This window comes from Pteronotus mesoamericanus, unplaced genomic scaffold (assembly GCF_021234165.1).
Source record: "Pteronotus mesoamericanus isolate MK-2021 breed Mesoamerican mustached bat unplaced genomic scaffold, CSHL_Meso_final contig_26, whole genome shotgun sequence".
NCBI classification, from domain to species: domain Eukaryota; kingdom Metazoa; phylum Chordata; class Mammalia; order Chiroptera; family Mormoopidae; genus Pteronotus; species Pteronotus mesoamericanus.
The window spans coordinates 12,779,690-12,806,068 of NW_026555109.1; the positions used below are offsets into that span (position 1 = coordinate 12,779,690).

General features: G+C 40.3%; 1 protein-coding gene across 2 annotated transcripts in view; it reads left to right on the plus strand.

Annotated features, from left to right (window-relative positions):
* COL4A2 (collagen type IV alpha 2 chain) overlaps positions 1 to 26,379 on the plus strand; it is a 195,307-nt gene that overhangs the window by 105,224 nt on the left and 63,704 nt on the right. For both annotated transcript variants that reach the window (XM_054574392.1, XM_054574391.1), the window contains exons 5-12: positions 14,325 to 14,459; positions 14,545 to 14,589; positions 17,713 to 17,829; positions 19,546 to 19,617; positions 19,999 to 20,034; positions 20,141 to 20,203; positions 22,115 to 22,150; positions 25,400 to 25,441. In XM_054574392.1, coding sequence (XP_054430367.1) covers positions 14,325 to 14,459; positions 14,545 to 14,589; positions 17,713 to 17,829; positions 19,546 to 19,617; positions 19,999 to 20,034; positions 20,141 to 20,203; positions 22,115 to 22,150; positions 25,400 to 25,441 — 546 coding nt within the window. The remainder of the gene's footprint in view (positions 1 to 14,324; positions 14,460 to 14,544; positions 14,590 to 17,712; positions 17,830 to 19,545; positions 19,618 to 19,998; positions 20,035 to 20,140; positions 20,204 to 22,114; positions 22,151 to 25,399; positions 25,442 to 26,379) is intronic.

The following is a 26,379-nucleotide window of genomic DNA, read 5'->3' on the forward strand; positions in this document are numbered from 1 at the left end:
TGGAATCATAAAATAATTATTGAATGAGTTCAGTCACCCTTTAAAAAGAAAAATGGACTTTGATATGCTCTTTAGACACCATTAGAATTCTGCAGTCAAAATTTTCATCATAATTTTCCCCATGGGAGGTTATCTCCCCATGACAACGGAGGGATCTGCCCTCTGTTCCATTGAGGGGTGTCATCATAACCCAAAATAATTGCAAAATCTTTGAACATTACAAATCTGAAGTCAAATGGGGCGGATTCTTTGCTCCCAAAGAGTGCCTCTGACTGTCACCTAGTGTTGACCACAAGAACTGCAAGGTATTTCTTCTAGTCCCTACTTTCCTCAGATGGATCATATAAAAGGTAATAAGGTGTCTGTTGTTGATAGAAATATAAAATTTTGACACCACAAAGTCAGGGAATCAAGACAGATCAATTTAAAAAGCAAAAGCAAAAAATAAAAATCTCACAAATAATGGGAAGGCAAAGAAACAGCTCTCCCCCCCCACCCCAGTCAAAGGGAAAGGAGGAATCCCCAGAAAGAGAAATAAATGAAATAGAGGCAACTATCAGATATTGAGTTCAAAACAACAGTTCTAAGGAAGCTCAATGAGCTCAGTGAGCTCAGAGAGAATTACAAAAAACTGCAGGGAAACTACAAGGAACTTACTGCAGACTATATCAGCATGAAAAAGGATGTAGAAACTATCAAAAAGAGATAAGAGGAAATGAAGGATACAATTTCTGAATTGAAGAACACAATAGAAGGAATCAAAAGCAGGCTAGATGAAGCTGAGGATTGAATCAGCAAGCTGGAGGACAAGGTAGAAAAAAGCTCCCAGAAAGAGTGAGAAAATGAAAAAAGACTCAAAAAGAATGAAGAGGCATTGAGGGAAATGCAGGACAACCTGAAACATAATATCTGTATAATAGAGATACCAGAAGGAGAAGAGGAACAAGGGATAGAGAACCTGTTTGAGAAAATAATGATGGAAAACTTTCCTAATTGGAGGAGAAAAAAAGTCCCACAATTCCAGGAAGCACAGAGGGTCCCATTCAAGAGGAACCCAATGAGGCCCACTCCAAGACACATCATCATTAAAATTGCAAATATCAAAGACCAACAGAGAATCCTAAAGGAAGCAAGCTAGAAAGAGGTAGTAACATATAAGGGAGCCCTGGTACAGCTAGCAGCTGAGTTCTCAACAGAAACACTTCAAGCCAGAAGGGAATGGCAAGAAATATTCCAAGTAATGAAAAGCAAAGGCCTGCAACCAAGACTGCTCTACCCAGCAAGGCGCTCAATTAAAATAGAAGGCAAAATAAAGAGTTTCCCAGACAAAAGAAGGCCAAAAGAATACACCTCCACCAAACCAGCACTCCAAGATATGCTAAAAGGACTGCTTTAAGAAAATGAAGAAAAAGAATGTATGACTACCCCGTTCCTTTCACAGTCACCAATACTTGATATTACCAATATTTTTAATACTTATTAATCTGATTGTGACAATGATGTGTTAATTTAATTGTTATTTTATTATTTGTTGAAACTAAACCTGTTTCTATATATTCTTGCCTATTTCTATTATTTTTAAAAAGCTTTAAATGACTTTTTCGTATTCTTTACCCACTTTTTGATTAAATGTTTGTAGAATTTTTCCCTAAAAAAATAAAAACAAACTATTAACCCTGTTTAGATGTGTTGCAAATACTTTCCTATTCTATTCTCCTTTAACTTTTTTAAATTTTATAAAATTTTATTTCAAAACAGAGTCATTCAATAAGCATTGAAAATCTTCCTTTTATAGCTTTTTCAAAGACCTGCGTTAGCCAATTCCCACATTTTCTCCATAGCCTTTAACCCTCCTGAGTCACAGTAGTTTAAGTAAATGGCTTAAGCATGTTCGGCATATCACTGACGGTTGTCCTCAAACATCTTTGTTCAAATATTACCAGAACTAAATTTCCTGGAGGAGGGAGTCCTGGCATTCCAAAACTCTTGCCTCATTTCTTAGCTCTTGATTTCAGCAGATCATGTCTTGTTTATCTATCAGATCCTAAGCACAGTTTTGATAGGGCCTGCACTCTTTTACACAAGTCTGGGTGGTCCTCTTGTACGATTCCATTTTAGAGGACTGGAAAACATTCTCTCTGACAATGCAGACAGATAACACCAGATCATCAGGTACACCCACCAGTCAGGAATCCCACAAACCAGCACGGAGACTGGGGAGGAGCTGATGTTGTGGGTGACATATTTTGACCTATTAAGATGACTTAAGGAATTGAGCAGGGGAGTGAGGGGACAGAATAAGAAGATACTAGCCCTCCACAATGTTATCCACTGAAGCTGGATTCAGAAGTGCTTCAGAAATCATGAACGCATCATAATGGTCATAAAAAATGGCCCCAAAATAGAAGACTAGCTTTTTACTTCCAGCAGCACCATAATTCATTTATTTTACTTAACGTAACAGTGGGTCATGTTATTATTTGTCAAGTGATGTAAGGAAGGTGTGTCCAACCTGCAGCCCAGGATGGCTATGAATGCAGCCCAACAAAAAAGTCATAAAAATCTACTTAAAACCTCTTTTTCGCTCATCAGTATTCTTTAGTGTTTGTGCATTTAATGTGTGGCCAAAGACAGCTCTTCTTCCAGTGTCGCCCAGAGTTGCCAAAAGGATGGACACCGCTGCAAGGGATGCTGGAGACAGAAGCTCAAATGAGCCATGTCCCAGCATATACCACAGTGAGTGCTGTGACAGAAACAAGCTGAGGGAGCATCTAATCTATTCCCAGGTCAGGAAAATGTCCTCTAGTGCCCCTGGGAGTCATCAGACAATGAGGCAGACATGTAAAAATGCTCTGAGGTACGAGAGAAGCTGGCCTGATTATCAGGAGCTCAGTAAGCCTGGAGCAGAGTATATGGGTGTGGAAGCCACACGTGGGCAAGTCACGCTAAAACCCAAAATGGAAGCCCCTGCTTCATGTGACTCAGGCGATAGATCGGAGGGAGCCACTGCCTCTCAGGGCTTACTCGGTCTCCTAGGATAGGACACTGGACACTATGGCACTTTCTGCAACCACAGGGACCTCTGTCAGAATGTGAGACTTTGAGCATTGTGTGCTGAGCTCACCTCCCCAGGAAATGGGCCCCCCTCTCCTGTCAGCTCCGACCCTACTGCTCACTGGGCTGCTTTTCCTCCAGTGGATCTGAACTTAAATGCAAAACTGCATCTATTGTTTTGAACTCATCACAGATTCTGCTTTATCATTAGCATTAGAAAGCCACTTCTAGCTTTTCCTCATAAAAGTCAGAACAAAACATAGTTCTTTCTCTAAAACTTGGAATGACTTAAATTTAGACAGTCATGGGATTTGGGTGGATTAGTTAGGTTTCCTCTTAGAAAGGGGGAATGTCTCATATTTTTTTTAAAGAGAATGAAATGATTTTTTCAGAAAATAAATACTACAAGATGTAAAAAGAACTGCCGAAAACTGTGTTACACTCTATGCAACTGTCTGCTCCAGAGCACATCTCAGCCCCAACTCCCTTTGAAATGAGAGTAGGGACTTCAGGTCCAGGGAGGGGACCTGGGAGTCGCCAAGGACTGGCTGGGGAAGCATCGCCAGATCCAAAGCCCACCCGCGTGAGCCAGACAGCCCTGCTGCAGAGCACACAGATTTGTGTGTGTTTTTAAGGTCACTGGGATAAGGTACGCTGACATGTAGGGGTTTTCTGCTTTAATCTTTGGAAGGAAAAATATAAATGCTGACAATATGGGGAAATTTTGTCCTAAGGCATTTTGCCAGACTACAGTTCCCATCCAACATAGAGAAATTCATGTAATCCTCTGTGCACGGGGGAAATGGATTTTAAAGCTTGAGAGGGCCCTAGAAGCCTCGCTGTGCATTTCACAGACCCTCCAAGGTTCGGCGCGGAGAGCGGAGAACGGGTCTGACTGTCACCAGGAGGCTTGGCGTCCGTCAGAAGCCCTGCGAACTGCTCTTGGGCGGACGGTCGCAGGGCTGTGGGTGAGACACTTCAGCTCCCTGGGCTGTTTCCTCACCTGTCCTTGGTGAGAATTGTTCTCTGGCTCTGCATCCAAACTGCTTGGGGAGTTTGTTAAAAATACAGTTTTCTAGGCTCCTCTCCTCTCCCCAGACTGCTGGGCCAAAATTCTTGAGGTCTGAAACTCCCCACAATTAATGCTTTGACAGCCAGCCATGACCAATCCTGGGGCAGGAACTGCTTCTAGAGAGAATTTCTCCACCTCTGAGGCACACACAAAGCACCTGCAGCCTTGTTTAGACGAAGACCGATTCAATGGATCTGAGGGGTGTCTGGGGACCTTCATTGCTAACGAACGTGGAGTGAGGCTACTACTGCTGCTGATGCGAGGGCCTCCTGGAGATGCTCTCTGAAGTCCCTTCCAAATCTGGTATTTTATGAAGCCTTTGGGAAGGGATTGGGTTATCAGTGGTGAAGAACAGAGACATAAATTTGAGAAGTGGTATTATGTTAGCCTAATTTTAAATGGCTGTTATTCTTCCCTATAAGAATCTTGCTAGAGAACGAGGGTGGTGTTCTCATACCAGAGAGATAGACATGTATTTTGTACAACAGTGTATGACAAAGGAATAATTTTTTTTTATCCAACATCAAATGAAATCTATGCAATAGATAAGACTTAGGATTGAATGTCTCTTTAGTTTATGTGTAGTAGAAATTATTTCCCCACCCCACCTCTACAGAAGTTCAAAGTAACATACTGACCCCATCAAAGATCATCCTTGCAAGGCTCCGCCTTTGAGGTATGTGTCTCTAAGATCATTTTTCAGGCCTGATGTCTGGTTTGTGCTGGCTCACCCCCCGAGGCCCTTCTGCCCTGGGGACAAGACTCACACGTTTGTGAAGAAGCTGACCATGTGTCATTTGTCACTATGGACAGCAGCAAAGGGACCAAATTCTGGTCACAATCCCACTGACTGAGCAAACCGCTGTGGTCATTGCCCACAGTGTGCCAGGTGCCAGCCGGGGCTGCGCCATCTGTTTCTCATTGCAAAAGGATGTCGCAGCCACAGTAATAATGACGCTATCAGTGGAAACTCTAAACTCTGAACCAGATATAGGATTAAGAGACATGTAGAAACCATGCTTATCAAAAGGAATGAGACTAGGAAGGAAAGAGAAAGAGAGAGAGAAAAGGAAGGGAGGGAGGGAGGGAAAAGAAAAGAAAATGAGCCCTGCAGATTTAGAAAATGGCTAAGGGAACAAAACTGATGACAACAAATGCTGCCAAGCACCTGGAGCTCTCCTGTATTGCTTGTAGGAATGCAAAATGGAACGGCCAGGCTGGGATACAGCTCTGCAACGTCTAAAAATAAAGTTAAACATACCCCTACCATATGACCCAGTAATCCCACTCTTGGATATTTATAAAAATAAAGGTGCACGCACACACAAACGTACATGAATGTTTATAACAGTGCAATTCACGTTCTCCAAAAACTGGAAGCAATTCATATGTTCTTCAACAAGTGAATGAGTAACAAATTGTGCTAATGGGATACAATAAAACACTCCTCGGTGATACTAAGGAACAAACTGTTGATGCAAGAACAGGGCAGAAACAGGGCTGGTGAATTTCAAATGCACTGCACTGAGTGAAAGAAGCCAGACCCAAAAGATGACATACCGAATGATTCCACTTGCATGACAGTCTGGAAGAGGCAAAGCCATAAGGCTGGAGAAAGACCAGTGACCAACCAAGGTTGGTGACAAAGGAGCGGCTCGGGGAATTGGGGTCAGACAACTCAGCACTTCTTAAAACTCACAGACCTATACAAAAAAAAAGTGCATTTTATTGTATGTAAATTTAAAAATAAATAAAAATCATTGAAAAGAAATAAAAATACTAAATAACTTTAGTGAATATAAAATGACAGGTAAGTAAGTTAAAGCCAAGGGAGAAGGAAGAGAAGGGAGAGGAGGAAAGTGGTAGTAACAGCTTTTCTAATGACAGAAAATTTGGAGCTCTATTTAAAACTTGTCCTATCCAGAAACATTTCAAATGAAGATCAACAGGGAAAGAAATCTACCACAGCCCAATCGAAACCTTCTCTTGTTCTTATTAACCTTTTCTTCTTTGTTGGCCAATTTTTTTTTTTTTTTCATAACAGACCAACTGCGTATAATGCCAATCTCAAGAATATTTTTCTTTCCTGTGAGTATGTTTAGTCTAAATGCAAAATAGATATAACTGTTGGCTCTGTTCCTGCTCTGTGCCACAGATGCAAAAATGCCACTCTCAAAGACTGCCAAGCTGGTTGACAGTCATAGCAGGGAAGCCAACATTTGGAAGGCCACGCCCACGATATTGCCTCTCGCTCCTTCCATCTGTAAGCAGCATTCCTCAAGTATGCTGGCCAATCACTATACACAGGACTCCCTGCTGAGCAATGCTAGAAACACAGACCACTTAGAACACACAGTCTCTACTGTGAGTCACGTCACACTTGAATACAACCTAAGAACATGGCCTAAGAATACTAGTAAAATATTGGCACGTGCAGTTGGCTTATTAGAATTAATTGTCTGTAACTGAGACCGTAAATATGGACCACTAACTATTTTAATTACCTGTATCTTTATGATTTGGGTAACTCAAAGAGTTGCTGCCTATTATAATTGTCACTTTAAAACCCTGTAAGCATAGCCCAAAGCCACCCTGTGTTATTATCTCATAATGACAGAAAGGTTTTTTGGTGAAGATCATTGATATTGTTGATCGTTGGTCTTTGATATTGTATTCCATGTCGACAGCTCCTAAGTTAGCGCATTTCATACTTAATGGGAGGCCTGGCGACCAGGGTTCTCTGTGTGCTTCCTGTGGCCCCAGAATCTGCTTTTTCCAGCCCATTCCTCCCCTGCTGCTTGTGTTCTCAGAAGCCTGGCTCATCCGCCCTCAACTCCCTGTCTTGTTGGAGGATGAGACACTTAGGAAATCAAGTCAGTCTGTTAGGCAACAGTTCCCCTTTAGGCAAACGAAATGTATCTATTGCAGCAAGCACAGAGGCAATTAAAGGCTTTCCCAGAAAATCAACTTTTCCAATGTATGCCAAGCAAAATCACATCCAGACTATAAAAAACTTGGCCTTGAATTTGTCTAAAAGCCACTGAGTGGGACTGCCCATGTGCTGCCTGTTTTTAGAATAAGGAGCAAAGGTTTTCAGACTTCTTGGTCCTATGGGTGGAGAACATGAGGTGACACATTTCTCTCTGCTTTAAAATGTGCATTAATCCAAGTCAAATCATTTCAGATCAAACTATACACAACATCTGAGAATTATAGATGACACCTGCAGATTTTTGTTTTTTATAAAAAACCATGCATAAAAGAAACTAGTGACATCTTAGACTTCACTTGAACATCTAATTTGGTCCTGGCTCACTTGCAGTTACGCTGGTCTATGGGCTGTGTGCTGGAGGGGCCTAATTTCTGACAGGATCACACCCAAACAGACCAGATTCCAAAGAAGGAAAGCTAGGTCTTAATTTCTTCAGATTCGTTCATTTCCCTGGCAGACATTTTTTAAAAATATGTGGCTAAAATTTTTTTTTAATTTTTAAAGTATCCACTCTGGTTTCTTTTCTAAATCGTATCTGTTTTATAAAATCACTGTTAAGAATGTATGAAAGGGATCTGGTCATAGCCAATATTCCTATGAACTTCAGGGATTCTCTTCTTAATCTTTGCCTTTGCCAGATTCCTTTTGTGGTTGTCTGTTTTTAGATCAAGTTTATTGAGCCATAATTTACATAAAACTTAATGACTATTGACAAATGCATACAGCCATATAACAACCACTCAAATCATGGTATAAAACAGGTCTATGACCTCCAGAAGTTTCCTTGTGCCCTTTTCAGTCATTCACCCTCTTCTGGCCCACCCCGGCGGCCACTAACCTGTTTTATCTTCTTTGTTTTGCCTTCTCTAGAATGTCATTTATATAGGATGATAGCATAATATCATATAAATAGGACAGGAGACTTTGTGTCTGGCTGCATAATGCCTTTGGGATTCTTCCTCGTTGCGCACAACAGACAATTCCTTCTTTTTTATTGCTGACTAATATTTCACTTTATGGATGTACCAGTTTTTTTATTCACTCATCAGCCGATGGACATTCAGGTTATTTCTAGTTTTTCACTGAAATAAATCAAACCATTATGAACATTTATATACATGTCTTATGGTAGGCGTATGTTTCACTTTATAAGAGGCTGCCTGACTTTCAATGTGAACACCCCACTTTGCGTTCCCACCAACAGTGGGTGAGAGTCCTCCATCTGCATCCTCTCCAGCACTTGGCATTCCCCGGGTTCTTCTGCATGGTAGCCATTCTAGTAGGTTGCAGTTATATCTTACCCTGGATTTAACTTACTTTCCCTAACGACTGATGATGTTTAGCATCTTTTCATAGGCTTACTCTCCATGTGTACATCTTTGGTGAAGAGTCAGTTTCAATGTTTTGCACATTTTTTTCAGTTTGTTGTTCATTTCCTCATTGGTTTCTGGGAGTTTTTCCCATATTCTTGATAAAAGTATTTATCAGGTATGTGTTTTTGTAAATATTTCTCCCAGTCTGTAGTCTGCCCTTGATGTTTAACAGTATCTTTTGAATGTCAAACTTTTTATTCTCATCTTTTTTTCTTTTATGGTTTGTGATTTTGTGTCTTATCTAAAAAATCTTTGCCAACCCAGAGTCACAAAGATTCTTCCCTATGTTTTCCTCTAGAAACATTATAGTGTTAGTGCTTACATTTAGGTCTGTGATCCTTTTTGACTAAATGTTTGTAATGGAGAGAGGTAAGGTCAAGGGTTATTTCTGTAGATGTGGATGTTATTTATTTTATATAGACATTAGTCCTACAGTCTGTGTCTGATCATTTTAAAAAGCAAGAATTCCAAGAGCCCATATAATTTTGCCTCATAAACGTGGGCTCCTTAATTTGGAATAGCACCCAGGGCAGGGCTAATGTTTTGTTATGTATTAAATGAGAAGCTGCAAGTAGCATGTGGCAGATATAACATCAGCTCTGTCCATTTGCATGGAACAGGCAGTCACCCATTATTTACTAATACTTATTATATATGTAAGGTACTGTTCAAATATGACTTTTACATATTAGCATGGAATATGGTATTAATTTACCCTACCAAGGTGATCAAAAAATTGCTCACAAATGCCAATGATCATCCCTAAGAACAGTAACTAGTTCTAAATTTCTGATGAAGGAGTTGTCTTCCTGAATCCTGAAAACATAGCCCTTTCTGCCTGTGGGGACATTTTACATATTTTTGAATGTGTGTGAACAGCTCTCAGGATAAGCTGGGAATTGGGCTGGAATTCCCTGAGAGTCACCAGGAACTGCAGCATCAGAAGGCCGGGAAGGCCTGGAACATGTCGTCAACAGCCAAGGAAGGGAGGGGCCCCCAGGAGATTACAGAGGATATGGGGTGTCTGGTGGGGCGCTCGGTGCCCACAAAAGCCTCTCAAGACAGGAAGAGTAAACTTAGGAAGGAGAAGGGATTTCCTAGTATTCAGATGTTGGCCAGTAACTCATGAAAAGCTTATTCTTATTCTACCAGGAAAATACTGTACTGTAGATTAAAAATCCTGATATGCAATGAAGTAGGTTTTATCCTTGGAAAAATGTCTCTTTATCCTTCCTGGTACATGAAGCTCTTCTTACTTCCTTACCCAAGACAAGTTTTAAGGTTACTAAACTATGAACGTAAACAGATACCACCTTGGAGTTACACACATGTGATATTGCTTGGGGCCCTGATTAATCACGGATCTCCTACCTTTAGAGTCTGACGTTGTAGAGTTATTCCACACGTGCACATACCCTATTATATTTTGCCCCTTTTATGGAAGTGGAAATTCCAAATTCATGAAAGCTTAGTGTCACAGGACTTTAGGTGCGTTCTCTCTACAGTTGTGGTATTTAAACAATGTGTAGTCAAGTCTGTACTCATTCTATCCACTTTCTCAGACTTCAGCTTCCAAAACTGACCCCAGACATCCCACACATACTCCAGTAGTGATTTCAAAAGGGAAGAGGAGTTGTGCAGCCTTCCATTCTAGCAGTGGTCAAAGTTCACTCACAGATGTCAGTGAAGCATAAGACCAAGAAAAATTTAATTAGAAACAGCATTTAACAAACACAAATATTAGATTTTCCTCTGACTCACTGAGCCCAACCTTTCTTCTGAGATCCAAATTCATGCATAAGAAATTTTTCTTATTAAAATATACCTCTCTCCTCTCATAGGAATGTCAGGAAGGGAAGGAGGGTGAGGTCGGGCAGTGATTCTCAAATGTCACTGTACTAAGAAACTCCCTGAGGATCATGTCCAAATCAGGTCAAGGGGTCTGCGTGACTCACAGGCTCTCCAGTGGCTGATGCAGCTCCCAGACCTCGCCTGAGCAGGAAGTTAAATGGACGATGGAAGGCTTCAGAGCCAGCCCTGCTCCCTAAGCCTAACTGCATAACTGTCCGTTCTTCCTACCGAACCTTCCCAAGCCCCCATTGTCCCCTCTCACAAGTGTGGGGGGGGGGTGCCACTTGATGCATTTGTCATGGGTATAAAAATAAGATAATTTCTTAAGACTTCTAACAGTGCTTCATCCCAGAAGATACACAATTAAATGATACTTTCCATTATCCTGCTTCGTAGGAAGTAATACATGTATACAAATCAAATTCTCTGATGTGGACAGGGCATAGTATATGGTCTGTTGGCTTTTAAGAAATATTTTGTAGAAATTCTTTTATTAAGTATGTTGCAGGAATTTTAGGAGCTTTAGTAATCTAGCAGCTTTTGAGATTTATGCAAAAACATTTAAACTAGTCTTATTTTTTTCTCTGGGGTAATTTTTATTTTTAGCATTTCTTATTACAAAAGGGAAGGAAGAGATGGAAATAACTTTTCCAAATGGGACTTTTCACCTGAGGATGGAAGTTAATGATGATAATGATGATTAATTAGCACAGAGGGAAATACCTGATCATGCCAACTGCTCTTTAGAAACACACCAGATGCCAGCATGGGCAGGATGTCCTAGGGAAAAACCTGTTTCTGATAACTTAAACATGCATATGAAGGTCATTGGATTGGGACGAAAATGTTCATTTAGTCTCAGCAACACAGGGTTTGAACTGCGGGCGGGAATGGCAGCTCAGTCCCAGAGGACAGGGCTCTGATTCGGATTCTCTCCAGAATCTTCCTGGCCCTTCCCCAGGACAGAAGCTGGGTGGAATTTTGGGAAATGTTCCATCTGTCAGAAACTCAAGATGACGCTTTAGAGTAACACCAACTTCACACCTACTAGGATGGCTATAATTTTTTTAATGAAAAATAACAATTGTTGGCAGGGATATAGAGAAATTTGGTACCCTCACAGATGGTTGGTGAGAATGTAAAATGATAAAAATTAGTATGGCAGTTTCTCAGAAAGATAAACATTGAATTTCCATAGGATTCAGCAATTCCACTTCTAGGAATAAACCCAAAATAAATGAAAACAGGACTCAAACAGAGGCTTGTACATGAATGTTCATAGCACTGTTCACAACAGACAAATTATGGTCTTTCCATTCAGTGGAATATTATTCACCCATAAAAAATGAATGAAGTACTGATACATGATCATATAATACTGGGATGAACTTCAAAAAAAGCTCTGTTAAGTGAAAGAAGCCAGACATACAAAGGTTACATATCGTGCATACAATTTCATTGATATGAAATATCAAGAACGGAGAAATCCAAAAGCAGATGGGTGTTTCCCAGAGACTGGGGGTGGGGAGGAACAGGGGGTGACTGCTCAGTGGGTATGAGGTTTCTTCTGGGGATGATAAACGTGTCTTGGAACTAGGATGAGGACACTGTAAACGTTCTAGAAGCCACTTTAAAAGTGGCTAGATTTATGTGATGGGAATTTCACCTCAATAAAAAGAAGAAAATAACAACTTGCTCCAGAAAGGGAAAGACTGGAGTTTTATTCCCAAAGTCAGACTTCCCAGCCAAGCCTTAATGGTTAAAAAGAAATTTCCTGACAATGGAAGGAAAATGAGTACATGATGGCTTTAGTCACGTTCCCCATGAAAGAGAATCGAGGAAAGGTTAATGAGAACAAGGCAAGAATGTGCCTTTTCATCATTAGGACTCACATATTTCATTTTGATGAGTAGTGGATGTTCCTCTTAGTTGGCTCCATTCAGTAATCCCCTGGAGAGAGATTTAGTTTATGGACAGAAAAAATGACAGTACTAATGAGGAACATTTTATCCCCCAAAGGACACTCCCTGTAAACACTGACAAGCCTCATCATGATTAGGGAACTTGAGGCTTAGGGGCATGGTATATAATCACAAGAAGGCTATAGTCTAACAGAGCCACAAACAAAACAAAAATGAGCACAACTGGAAAGAGTCATAAAAACCAGAATCAAAACATATTTTGTCCCCAGATTTATAACAAATGTAGCATACTGAGACCCCTGACTAGAACTCAGCTAGAATGAGCCTGGGGTATCATGAGTCCAAGGTCAGGGCTGTCTGTCTTTGACCACAATTCCCTCTCAACAGGAAAGCAAAGATATTAAAACACTGACTTCACCACAACATAAGATGCCTGCAATCAGGCTACCCTCAGTACCTGCTGATTGCTGCATTGACTGGACTCTTCCAGAGCGGGAGAACCCATTATCTCTAACACTCTGACCTTGCCCAGAGGAAGCCCCAACAGGCTTCCCAAAAACCCTCTTTGTCTGAGGACCCAGGCCTCCTGAGTTTTGGAATAAGTCTCATGCGCCAGCTGAAACCTTAATCTCCATTCATATCTTCCACCCCAAAGAAATGTCTTAACCGCTTCCCCCACACCGGGAGAGGGGAGCATCTAAAAGAAGAGCAGCATAGGAATGATAGTGAAATGCGGAGGCCAGATGTCCCCAGACCCCTCTATGCCAGTGTGTTCATGACATTAATAATGCACGTTGGCTGCATTTTGAAATTGTTTGCTTCACCTCAATTGTGTGGAATGTTGCAGACAGATTATAAACATTCTGTAATGACAAACTTTTTACCTGCACAGTTTATAATGGAAGAGCAATTTATAGGCAATGGAAGGGAAGATAGAAATAATGGCTCAGTCCTCCTCAATCTAAAGGCAAGATGGAAATTGGAAGCGTGAAAGCAAACGGGGCTTAGCAGATAAAGGTTCTGTGTGGTGAATAAACAGCAGACTCATTCATAAAGAGAAATCAAGACCTAGAGCTTTTTTTATAAATTTAGGCTAACCTGGGAGTTTCATTAGAACATAACTATAATTCATAAATCAGTTCCATTAATAAGAGAGAGAACCCCCTTTAATCTTTTTATTTTTATTGTAGTAAAAAACACATAACAGAATTTACCATCTTAACCATTTTTATACAGTAGTAGCATTAAGTTCACGCACATTGTTATGTAAACATCACTACTTTCCATCTCTAGATCTTTCTCACCTTCCCAGCTGAAACTCTGTAACCACTAAACAATGACTCTCCGGCTCCTCCCCCATTCCCCTCTCTGTCTCTGTGAGTTTGACTGCTCGAGGAACCTCCTGTAAGTGGAATCACACAGTACTTGTCCTTTCATGACTGGCTTGTTTGGCTTAGTCCTCAAGGTTCATTCATGTTGTAATGTGTGTCAGAATTTCCTTTTTAAAGTGAATAATATTTCATCATATGGATGGACCACAATTTGTTTATCCATTTATCCATCGATGGACACTTGGCTCCCAGCCTTTAGCTATTGTGAAAAACGCTGCAGTGAACATGAATATAGAAATAATATGTTTAAGTCTCTACTTTCAATTCTTTTGAGTATCATCCCACAACTATCGTGTGCATTATATTAAAGTAGAGATTTAAAAATCTTAGAAATTTGTTTGGAACTTTTTTTAAATAATAGAAGGACTTTTTTGAAAAATCAAGTTGATTCTTTCCAGCCCAATATTATCATTTCAAAATAGCATCACTTTAGTAATTTAGGATCATTTTCTCTTACATTTAATAGTTTTTTTCCTTTTAACTCTATGAATTCTTTGTTTGCCAGAAATCCCTTGGTGGCTATGGTGGCAGAAGATGGTAGTTACATATAATGTTCTCTGAAGATTATAGTTCTTCGAGAATGGAAAGTGTGGTTTCCAAAGCAACATGACTGAAAGTGCTTATTCATTGCTATTAATTGTGGAAATTGAATGTATGTTGTTTCTACAGGGCCAGCCAGGGCCAGTGGGACCCCAGGGATACACTGGGCCCCCAGGGTTGCAAGGATTCCCAGGACTGCAGGGCCACAAAGGTGACAAGGGTGAAAGAGGCGCGCCTGGGATCACAGGACCTAAAGGAGATGTGGTATGGAAAACATGAGATTTCCTCTAATTTTATGGAGGGCAGTGGGTGTATTGACCTTCATTAAGTTTGTTTGCCTTCTTTATAGGGAGCAAGAGGCGTTTCTGGATTCCCTGGTGCTGACGGAATTCCTGTAAGTTTTTGTAAGATAAGAATTTTAAAACACTGTACGCATGTGAACCAATACGTTTATGACTTTACAGAAACATCTTGAGCTAAACCTCCTTTTTTGTTTATAACATAAAACTTGTGGGGCTATATGTGCATCTCTTTCTCCTGGAATCCAGTCAAACAACAGACAAATTGTTTCTTTTGTAAACGTCCTTCTAGACTTAGCTTCGGAATTAAGGATACTTTGCTAGAATTGGACATTGTTTTGTAATGAAAAGCTAGAGCCTTGCTCAGATATGCTCAATAAAGAGCCAGTCTTGATATTTTGTTTTAACCGTAGAACAACCTGAATATAAAGTAGCACAGCCAAGAACGTGGATGGAATGAAGCCCTGCTGAACATTTATGCAGCTTCTCAAATTCTTTGTAGTAACCACACATAAACAAGAAGAGGCATGGATTATCCATGAGAAAATCTCAAAATGTAATAAAATGTGTTTTTCTAACCTAGTTTACTTTACTTCTTGTGGCATAAAAAAATAAACAAAGCAGCCTGAGTCACAGCCTTCTTCACTGGGATCCATGAACAGATTTCCCAGGGTCAGCTTCCTGCAGATCCCCTTCTCAGGGATAAATGTGTTCATCACACATTCAGACCCACCCCGTTTGTCTCCTGCTCAAGTTTAAGGACATCTGCTTTGGGATCTTCACATGTACACAGATGTCTGCGCCCTTGCCCTACGTACACACATTCTCTCTCACAGTGCTCACATGTGCACACGCACACTTATGCATGCACGCACATACCCATGCACACGTATGTACACCTTTATGCGCGCGCACATGCACACACACCCCAGGCTGCACTAGCAGGGCTGCCCCTTTGCAGAAGAATAGAGGAAGAGCATGAGTGGTGAGTCATCACAGAGAGTTCATACTTTTTCTTCAGATTTTTAGCTCTGCATTCAAGAAGCCTTTCGCAACAGTAGAAGAAAGCAGTCAGAGCTAAAGAAAGGAAGTCACAATTACCAAGACATGAGCCCGACGTGACCACTGATCCTAAGTGTCACTTGGATGGGGCACTCAAACAGATAGTGTCAGTTACAAAACACAGTTATGAACACATAAGGAAATAACAGTCACATGAGTCAGAATGTGGAGAAACTGGCACAATTGAAGAATTTGCAGATTTCAAGAATTAGGCAAGTAATGAAAGTTTTTCTACCAACTGCCTCAAACTAAATCGCCCATTTTTAAACTACTTTCTTGAACTTTTTGAACTTTTCGTCAGTTTTTGTCTTCTGGAAGTTGAAATCTGAGTCTAAATGGAGTGACATTAAGAATAAATATTGTAACTAATCTGTATAATATTTTAATTCATTTTTCTACTTCATAGTCATTTAATATCAGAAGCAAATATTTCAAAAATAAGGAAGGAAATAATCATCATATGGGGGAGTGATCATGATGAGCAAATAACTGATCATATTTTGTAGAATCTTGGTGCTGCTAAATATAGCCTCTTTCACCACAGAACTCTGATAATGCATATTAAATTAAATGTAACCTGCCATATCTAAGCAGCTAATGAGTGTAGCATTTGAAGGACCTAGGTAATTTTAGCCATTTAGAAGTTGTATGTAAAAAGTGATGTGCAGTAAAATCTTAGAGTTGTATCATACAGAAATGAGATAGATGTTTAGCTCAATATAACTGAAATTTTTCTTTGAAGTGCAATTTCAACAGAAAATCAGATTGATATGCAATTTCAAATGACTTAAATCAGTTCTAAGGAAATCATAAAGGCCAACACCAGACAGGAGAAGAATTAGGAACTGAATGGTACATTTTAAGCAGAGACTTCCTAAAATGCCACACATCTTGAACAGAACATCTACAGAGCTTGTTTTCTCAGGCTGGATTTGAAGGATCCGCTTTCAGAAAACCACCCCCCCCTCAGAAAGAGACCTTTGCTTTGAAGGCCATCAGACAGCTGGCCCTGTAACAGCTAGAGCAGCTGTGCAGCATGATTTCCAGAAGCCATCAGGATTTCTCTGATTCCCAGAGGGTTGACTGAAAGATCTACTGTATCTCTTATCTGGTGACACCAGTTGAAGCAATGTCTTTGAACATCTCAAGCAAAAAGATGTGCAAACAAAAGAAAAATTCTACTTTTCTTACTGTATTTCTTAGTACTATTCAGAGTACAGACACTCTGTATAGGGCTTGTTCATTTGTCTTGAAATTTCCCAGATTTCTCAAAGTAAATCTAAAAAACATCATGATGGCCTCAAAAATCACTCTGGGATATATGTTTGGCCTGTTATCAAGTAAATCAAAACTTTAAAGAAATTGCATAATAAGAAAGCATCTTTTATGTAAAGAAAATAAATCAGGCTATGGGCTCATAATGCATAAATTATAGATTGTTAACCCAGCTCCCAGAATGTTTCCTGGAAGCAGATTAATGCAGTTGAGGTGCCCACAGACTCCACCTGGCCCTTTCTAGTTATTCCAAAGACATTTGATCATATTTTTCCCCTCTCTCACCAGACATCTTAGAATACTTGACTTGCTCTCTATTCATGTTTAAAATCTAAAAAGGAGTGTTCCCAAAGAACATAAGAAGAGGAAATCAGTTCTTCTAGCTATGGCTAAGCCACTGATTCTTTACTTGTTGAGGATGTAGGTCTGCCAAACTATCCAAAGTCAGTTGGCCACAACAGATGAAGGCATCTTTGTTGTCTCTGAGAAGATCTGTATACTTTTTTCCTAGAAGTATAGAAGTTATACTTATATAACTTTTTTCTAGAATTTTTAAATCCACTCCTCCCCTGCCCCTGCCAAAACAGCCCTCCCAGTTGCCCAATGAAGCAAGGTAGTCAAAATGCCAACACAGTTTACTGCTCACCAAAACCCTTGAGAAATAGAACTTTGTCTTGAAGGCCTTTCCCATGGTTGGAACTCTACCTTTGTGACTTTGTTTACTTAACCTTTCATTCATTCCTTCATTTTGAACTGGCTTTTCCTTTGGATTCATGCCAGGGATGTCTCTCGTGAGAAGATTTGATACTGTTTTATCACACAGTTATATGAAAACTGAACACCTATGGGCTGGATGACTTACTGTCTTTTCTCTTTCCCAGGGACACCCTGGGCAAGGTGGACCCAGAGGACCACCTGGCTACGATGGCTGCAATGGGACCAGAGGAGACATAGGTCAGCAGGGACCCCCCGGCCCCGACGGCTCCCCTGGACCTGCTGTGAGTATCATCAGCACAGAACGTGATGTTCACGTGGTTAGCTCTGGAACCTGGATGGCTGGCACTTGCTGGCAGAAATGTATGGAAGAGGCCGCATTCCTGGCTCTCTTTCATGCGCCAGCACAGAGCCCTTAAGAGACTGTCTTACAGAAACTTTCTAAGGATGGTGTGTTGCCTTGAGTTCACTCACCTGCAGAGGCTGCAGGCACATGCTAAACCTGCCTTCTATACTGAGGGAAAATTGCTCTCATTTTAATGGCCAGGATGAAGTACACCTCCCTGCTGAGGTTTTCTTGCACATATCTAGACATGGTTTTCCTGAATTCAAATAACTTTATTTTCTGTATTCATTTTTTAAATGTTAGCTTAGAAAAATCATTGGCTTGGTTTCTATTGTTCCCTCCTACATTCTTCTAAGTGTCACTTCATTTCTTCCCATGCTCCAATTCAAGTAACAGTGAATAATAGAGTGAGAATAAAACTAAAATTTTAAAAAGCTTAAAGCTTGACAAAACTATTAGTCACTATCTTTATTAGATTCTAACATCCATTATGACATGAAAGGACAATGATATTCTTCAGCATATACAATACTGGAGTTTGGTTGTTTGGTTTTTTTTTTAAGGAAGAACTTTCATATATCAACCTATTTCGTGGCCTCATTTAGTTTTCAGGGTCTTTGCAAAGAATACTGAAATATTTTTTGGTAGTATATTTCTACCCTCTTACCACCAAAATGCTGCAAATTCGTGGTTATATGAACACTTTATTTGGTTAAACTTTTTTAAGGTGGGGGAAGAACAGTCATAAACTCCCTTCACCCGCTTCCCCCTGAAGCTAATCAATTTCTCTTCGTACTGGCAGCTCTGCCTTCCACTTCCTGCCTCTTTGACTCTTTTTTACGTCGTTCAACTTTTAATAAGCTACATCATTTTCTAGTCTATTCTAATAAAATAACTTTTATCAGCAACAAATATATTCATTACTTTAAAATACTGGTTTTATATTTTATATGTAGGTAGTAAGACAATGTATACAGGTACATATGTATGTATGTACATATCATGTATATGTGACACAATTTTAGTTTTAAAGAATGGCTAGAATCTCTCCCACAAATGGTGCTTCAGACTACATGTTAATATTTTCAGTACACTAATGCCAAAGAAATCACAAAATAAACCTACAAAGAAAAATAAGCCCTGGCTGGTGTAGCTCAGTGGATTGAGCACCAGCCTGTGAAGCAAAGGGTTGCCAGTTCGATTCCCAGTCAGGGCACATGCCTGGGTTGTGGACCAGGTCCCCAGGAGGGGGTGCACGAGAGGCGACCACACACTGATGTTTCTCTCCCTCCCTTCCCCTCGCTCTAAAAATAAAATCTTTAAAAAAAGATAAAGATAAATAACATGTTGGTATACTAAAGGATTAGTTTACTGAAACTTGTTTGGGGTTTTGAAAATAATTCAAATCCTATTAAGTATTTCCATTGTATTTTAAAGAAAAATACTACTGGATATATATGAAAATAAAAGTCTTAACCTTTGTGGTTGAATGTAGTGATTTGATTAGTCTTTAGATAATCTAAATCAGCCATAAGCGCAATTAGATATTGCCCATGAGAGTCAATATGTAATCATCCAAATGACTATAGCTGTTCTAAATGGTAACGGACTATTTTTGCCTTTTTCTCTTTCTACCACACATGTACTATTTTAGGGGCCCTATGGACCCAAAGGGCAGAAAGGTGAACCTTATGCACTGTCTAAAGACGACCGTGACAAATACAGGGTAAGTTTGCTAGAGATGGGAGATTTGATTAAGCAATCCAGCGTAAATTATTGATTAATAAAATTGATTTCCAAATGAACTCTGAGTTGTAAGAATGAACGGAGCAGAGGAATGCATAGATAGAATAATGGAATGATCCAAAATCATGCTTAATTTAAAAATCACTTTAATTCTTTTCAGGTTGTTTTTCTGTCTTGTGTTAAATTGTGAGCGCATCCTCTCCCATTTCACAATACCCAGATATTAGGTTAATTAACGTTACCAAGTCCTGTTAGGGCTGATATAACTCATATACTTGTTTAGAGTGTTGTAATAAAATGTAACTAAGTCTAAAGATCAGCTTAAAAACTAGAACTCTTAAAATTATTTCTTCTCAATTAGGGTGAACCTGGAGATCCTGGATTGGTTGGTTTCCCGGTAAGTTTTATTTTTATTAGAGAAAATCCAAGAAAACTTTAAGAATTCGGGACTCCAAGTACCAGTCAACCCCTCTTAACAGCCTTCTTTTGTTGCCTGTCTTTAGGGGCCTCCTGGCCGCCATGGGCCTGTGGGGCCAATGGGTCCCGTTGGAGCTCCAGGAAGACCAGTAAGTACCACATAGATGTACTCTCTCTTGGACCATTGCCAAGGTATCCTCTAAAGATGCAGCTTCTTCAACTGTTGATACAGGTGAACATTCCACAATAAAACTATGATGCTTGTGGTCACTACCCAAAAAGTCCAAACAAAGCAGGTCATCCCTTGCCTATGTTTTGCTGCTATTAAGTTTGAAGAATGAGGACCCAAGTAGTGGTCACCAGATCATTGCCAACTATGTCAAATTTAAACTTGCTGCTGGCTGAGTGCTCTTCCAGTCATGCACAAGGTCTCTCCGCCCGACACCTAACCCGCTAACAAGGGGCCCGTCATCCCTGGGCAAAGCAAACCAAAGTCCAACCGGGTGATAAGAAGGAAGTGGGCTCTGCCCAGACATGGCCACCATAGTAGGTGTGTCATGCCTGGGCATGATCATTATAGCAGTTGTATCACACCTGGGCATGGCCATCCGTAGCAGATGTATTGTACCTGAGCATGGCCATTAGGGCAAAAGTATCCTACACCTGGGTATGGCCATCCTAGCAGGTGCATTGCACCTGGGCATGGCCATTATAACAAGTGAAATATTGAACATCAATTAAAGAAATGGCCCTAATGCCCCACCTGAATGGAAGTCTACAGGTGTTCACTCCCCCTGCAATTCAAATGATAAGAGCGAGGCTCAGCAAGACAAATACTTGGATGAAGGAGGGCTTGATGCAAGGAGGGGAGAGGAGGAGAAAGGAGAGCAGTCCTCAGGCCACTTCTACCATGGCACTAGGGACCCAGGAGGTAAACTGGCTAGGTCAGGAAGATTTTTGACCTTCATTCCACACATTTTTTTAGCAGGAAGACAAATAAACCTTAAGTTTAAAAAGGAGAGATTTTGGCTACAAGTGTGAGAGACCTTCTCACAGAAGACCATTGCTCAAAACTGAGGGGCATTCTCAAGGGAGGTTAGAGTATCAGGTTCTTGACAGATATTGAGAAATAATGGAGCAACGTATGCCTGAAAAGAGTACTCATAATTTTCTTCAAACTATAGAAATAATTGATATAGTTGATTTAGTTTCTACAAACCAAGTTTCCCTAGTGCTATAAAAGTCATTTTTGCAAGTAGCCCACTGCTATGAAAGATTTGGTCAAATGGAATGAAACAGGGACTATATGATGAGAGGTTCTTTTCTCTCCTATTGCATATGGTTGTTGCCTCAAAGCACACATACCACACGGTTTGGGGAGGGGATTATACTTTAGATATACGGTTCAGGGAACTATGAAAGAACAGATTGTACCTGGGTCCTTTGCTTATGTGACAACTTTAAGTTCTTCATATGGCCGTTGAAATCACCCACAATCCCCTGCCTGTCCACTCCTCTGTACTTAGACGCAAATTATTCTTTTCATGCACTTCTAAAACTTCATTATAAGTGTGGTGTTAACACTGAATTCTTCGCAGATGGACACATGGTGATACTTGTGGGTGGGCTTTCCAGTATTTGCCTGTAGGTTAACTCTGCCTGTGAACATTTGCTGACCAGCAAAAAGTGCTAGACAGTGGCCAGTGGGCAACCCCAGAGGGAGTCAGGAGAAACAGCCTCGGCAGTGAAAGGGCCTGGGACTTTGGAAAGGGAGCAGAGCTAACGTGAATAAGACATGGGTGCAGTCAAAAGTCTGAATTCAGAAAAGCTAACCCAAAACAGCTGTGTGTGGACAGCCGGCCAATTCTGGGAACTGGGCCTGACCCCAGCCCTCTTCCCCCCAGCCTTTCCTGCCTGCTGAGACAGATGTATCAGAACCCTCTATACATACAGCATGATGTTCTAAATATACAGTGAATGGCTTTCCCAGGCCTTCTAGCAGATGTTATCTGGGTCCTGGGATAAATAAACAGTTTACAAATTTCTTTGTATTTGTACAGGGACCGCCTGGACCCCCTGGACCAAAAGGACAGCAAGTAAGTTGATTGCTGGGGGTGAGGGAGAGGGAAGGGGGGGGGCTTATGTGTCTGTGTATATCTTTCTGGATCATAGAACTACATAATGGGCAACTACAGATTGCTTATTTCATGATGGGAACCATTTTGTAAGTTTGTAAGACTTAATGTTACAAACTCCAGAGATAAATCCAGTGGTACCTCTGGAGTAGCTGGCACATTAAATAAGTGCATGTGTTGAATGATTTGTTGTTTGCAAATCACATAACATTCTTGTTGTATGAAAATCAAACTGGTAAATGTTTGATGAGGAATCTAGATTTAAGGACAGTTCGTATTTATCTGTATGTGTTAATTAACGAGAATGGACAAAAGGTAGCTATGTGTGGGGGAACCAGTGGCATTCCTACCTGGATATAATTAGAGTCTATAAGACTGTGATGTCAGCCTCTAGGGATATATATAGTCAATGATTTTCAACTTAGGCTAGAGCCCAAAGCTGTACTGCTTCTATCAAAGAAAGATTATTAAGTTGGCTGGAGCACAACAAAGTAGGTGGCTTCTTAGAACTTGGAGACAGAACTAGAGTTCAGTATGATATGTGAAAGCTATGTAAATGTCCAAGACAAACAGCGGGAGGTTAGCAAGGGACTTATTTGATCAAAACTTGACATGAATCGATGCCGTATACCTAATACAAAACAATATTGAATGTAAGCTGTAATTTAAAAAATTTAAAAGAAAATTGACATGAGCCAACTACTGGGCTACCATTATCAACATTTAAGGACCGTTCCGTTCTGTGGCTTGCATGTGGCTGAGGCCATCTTCCCAGCCTGCACATTCTCATGCCTGCTCCATAGAAATCCCATCTCAGTGACCTCCTGGGGACCTCAGCTGCCACCACCCCCAGGCCTGCAGGTCCTATCACTTCTGACATGGCTTCCGGCTAGGGCTGGAGCTTGTTAGAGCTGCTGCCTCCACCACTGGGCTCCCCACTGTCTGGCAGCCCCGAGCAGGGTGGGAACGGCCCACAGCCAAGAGAAGCAGCCAAGAGAAGCGGATGTAGGATGGGGTGGGTAGCCCCAAGGTCACCTCAGATCCCCGCTTGGCTGCAACACAAAAGGGCCTCACCCCCCACCAGGTCACTTCCTGGTGACTTGGACAACCAGCTCATGAGGCTAAGGGACCATAGGGGCCTGAGCAGATCTCATTCTAATCTAGCCTGGCTGCATTTCTGTGCTTTGATTTCAGCTCCCAGCCAGGTGGGAGAGAAGCAAAAATTAATTAAATGCTTTGTTTTTATTTTCAGGGGCACTGAGGGGGCGGGAGGTATACTGCAGAGAGAAAGATCGGATACGGTCCCACATGATCTTTATTGAGATGAAAACGTAAATACCCCAAGAAAAGAGCAGTTGTTTGGAGGGCAGAAAAAAAAAGTATTACTTCTATAATGTAGTACAGGCATACCTCATTTTATTGCAGTTTGCTTTAATACGCTTCAAACATACTGTGTTTTTTACAAATTGAAGGTTTGTGGCAACCCTGAGTGAGGCAAGTCTGTTGGCGCCATTTTTCCAACAGGCTCAGGTGATGGTTAGCATTCATTTAGCTATCAAGTATTTTTTAATTATGATATGTACATTGTATTTTAGACAATGCTATTGCACACTTAAGAGACTACAGTAGAGTATAACCATAACTTTTATATGCACAGTGAAACCAAAAAAATTATATGACTCACTTTATTGCGGAGCCAACTTTATTGTGGTGATCTGGTGATCTGGAACTGAACCTGCAATATCTCCCTGGTCTACCTTTGTAGTTTTTCATCTACACCAATTTAGGCACCAAAATTGAGTCAGTTCTCCCGTACATGGCAACTCCACTCATGAAATTGTTAAATACTTGCTAAGGCACTTGGCCTAGCTTTGCCTCTTGGGCAAGAAGGAAGATGAAGACATTGTATAAAACCCCAAGAATCACCATCCCCTAAAAGCATTCAAGGATAGGAAATGTTTTTGTGAAATTAGGATTATCTCACCAAAAATGAGAAATAGCTGAGGCAGAAGAGAGAATGAATCACGATCTTCAAATACGGGACCCAAGGAGGGGAAATGGCTACTTTCTAAATCTGAAGGGTCCAGACTCGAACAAATGCTCCAAGTCACTAACCTGTAGAGATGCTACAGGAACGATTAAGAGTCAAAAACACCTGGGACCTAATTGAGCTCTGCCACTCATTAGCTATGAGGCCTTGGTCAAAGGATATGACCGTTTGACCATCTATGATACCCAGACTCATCCTGTGGTGCAGAGGATTAAAGGGAGAGTGAAGCATTTAGCATATGGACCCTTGACTGTTATAGTCCATACAGCCAGTATAGAATCGATAATACAGTCAGTTTGCTGATCATCAGCATGTTTGAAGAGCAGAATATATTTCAAAAGGCAAACAGTAAACTGTTCCCAAAACCAACAAAATGGCTGTTCTTAGTCCACTATTTCTGAGGTTTTACTTAGAGTATAAAATAAAAAATTTCTTAAAAGCCTATCTGTATTAAAAGAATAGCATCATTTTTATAAACCCCAGAATTCCATCATTTAGGTTTCATCTTAATGAAGGCTCAGAATACACTATGAAGTGCCACCTTCTGCAGCTGATGCATCATCTCAATTTGCTCCTGTTCATATTATGTGGTATCTGAGCTCAGAATTTTATTACACAGTTTACATAGGGAGATAGCTAAACAAAAGACAGTAACTTTCTTTTTTAACTTTATTTTCCAATTACAGTTTATATTCAATATTATTTTGGATTAATTTCAGGTGTACAGCATTTTGGGTAGACATTTATATGATTTATGAAGTGAGCCCCCTCGGTAAATCTAATACCCATCTAACACCTTATGTAGTTATTACAATATTATAGACTATATTCCTTATGCTATACTTTATATCCCTGTGACTGTTTTGTAACTGCCAATTTGTACTTAATCCCTTCACTTTTTTCACCCATCTCCCCGACTCCCCTCCTCTCTGGCAACCATCAGTTAGATCTCTGTATCCATGAATCTGTTTCCATTTGTTTGAGTAACTTTCTTTTTGTGTCAATTAGTTTCTGGGAGGTAAAGCCAGGATGTTATGCAAGGATAGTTGTCCAGTGATGTTGCAAATAAATTTTAGGTTTTTTTAAAAAAAAAAAAAAAAAAAACATTTTACTATGATTATTGACTTTCAAAAACTTACAGAAACTTATTTATCTTTCAGGGCAACAGAGGACTTGGCTTTTATGGAGAAAAGGGTGAAAAGGTAAAGGAAACGTAACAGATAAGAGCAGATGCATGCAGTGTTTAGTAGTAAGGAAAGAAATTTTCATGACTATGTTTTATCTTGTTCTCTTGAGGTGATCTGCAAATAGACCATTTGCATAGAAAATAATTATTAAAAAGTGCCAAGTTATCAAACACACTTCAGTGATAGTTATGGAGCAATAAGACAGTAAGAGTGAACCCGCTAGGGTGGCCTGGGCCTCTGACATAGACGTAACTTCAGCCGTTTTCTAACATGAGGAATCGGGGAGTGACTGAGGAGACGGAAGCCAGAGCCTCAGACTAATGTGGAGCCAGCGAGGGGACCAGGTGATGTGGCCAGCTCCGGCTGGCTTCAAAGGCAGGAGAGAGGACCACGTGGACTTTTATAATCGCCCACAGTGCCAAGATTCAAAGACCACATGGCCTTTGAACAGCTCACTTGAGATTATGTACATGAAGAGCTCAACATGGCATCCCTGCCCAGTGACCTAAACCCACCAACACACAACCCCATCGCATTCACCCCAAAACCTATAAAACAGATTTGCTCATTTGGTGTCCTTTGAGCATTTTCATTTTGTTTTACTTTTTGATTGAATAGCACATTAAACTGTCACTACTCAGGTGCTGAAAGGACTTTTTCTTTGTGTTAATACCATATGAGAAACTATAAGAGAAAAATATTGAAAGATCTAAATACATAAAAGTTTAAATTCTTGTACAATCAAATACAACAAAATAGTAACAAATAACATAAAAAGAGGATAAACTTTGGAAGAAAAAATTGGGTAAAGAGAAGAATAGTCACTGTATATAGAATGGAAATGAAGTTAATGTTTATAATCTACAAAAAGTTTATTTAAATTGTTTAAAAAATACATAAAGGGGAAATGAATAAACAGTTTGGGTATTCTTTTTAGATGTAATATTAGCAGA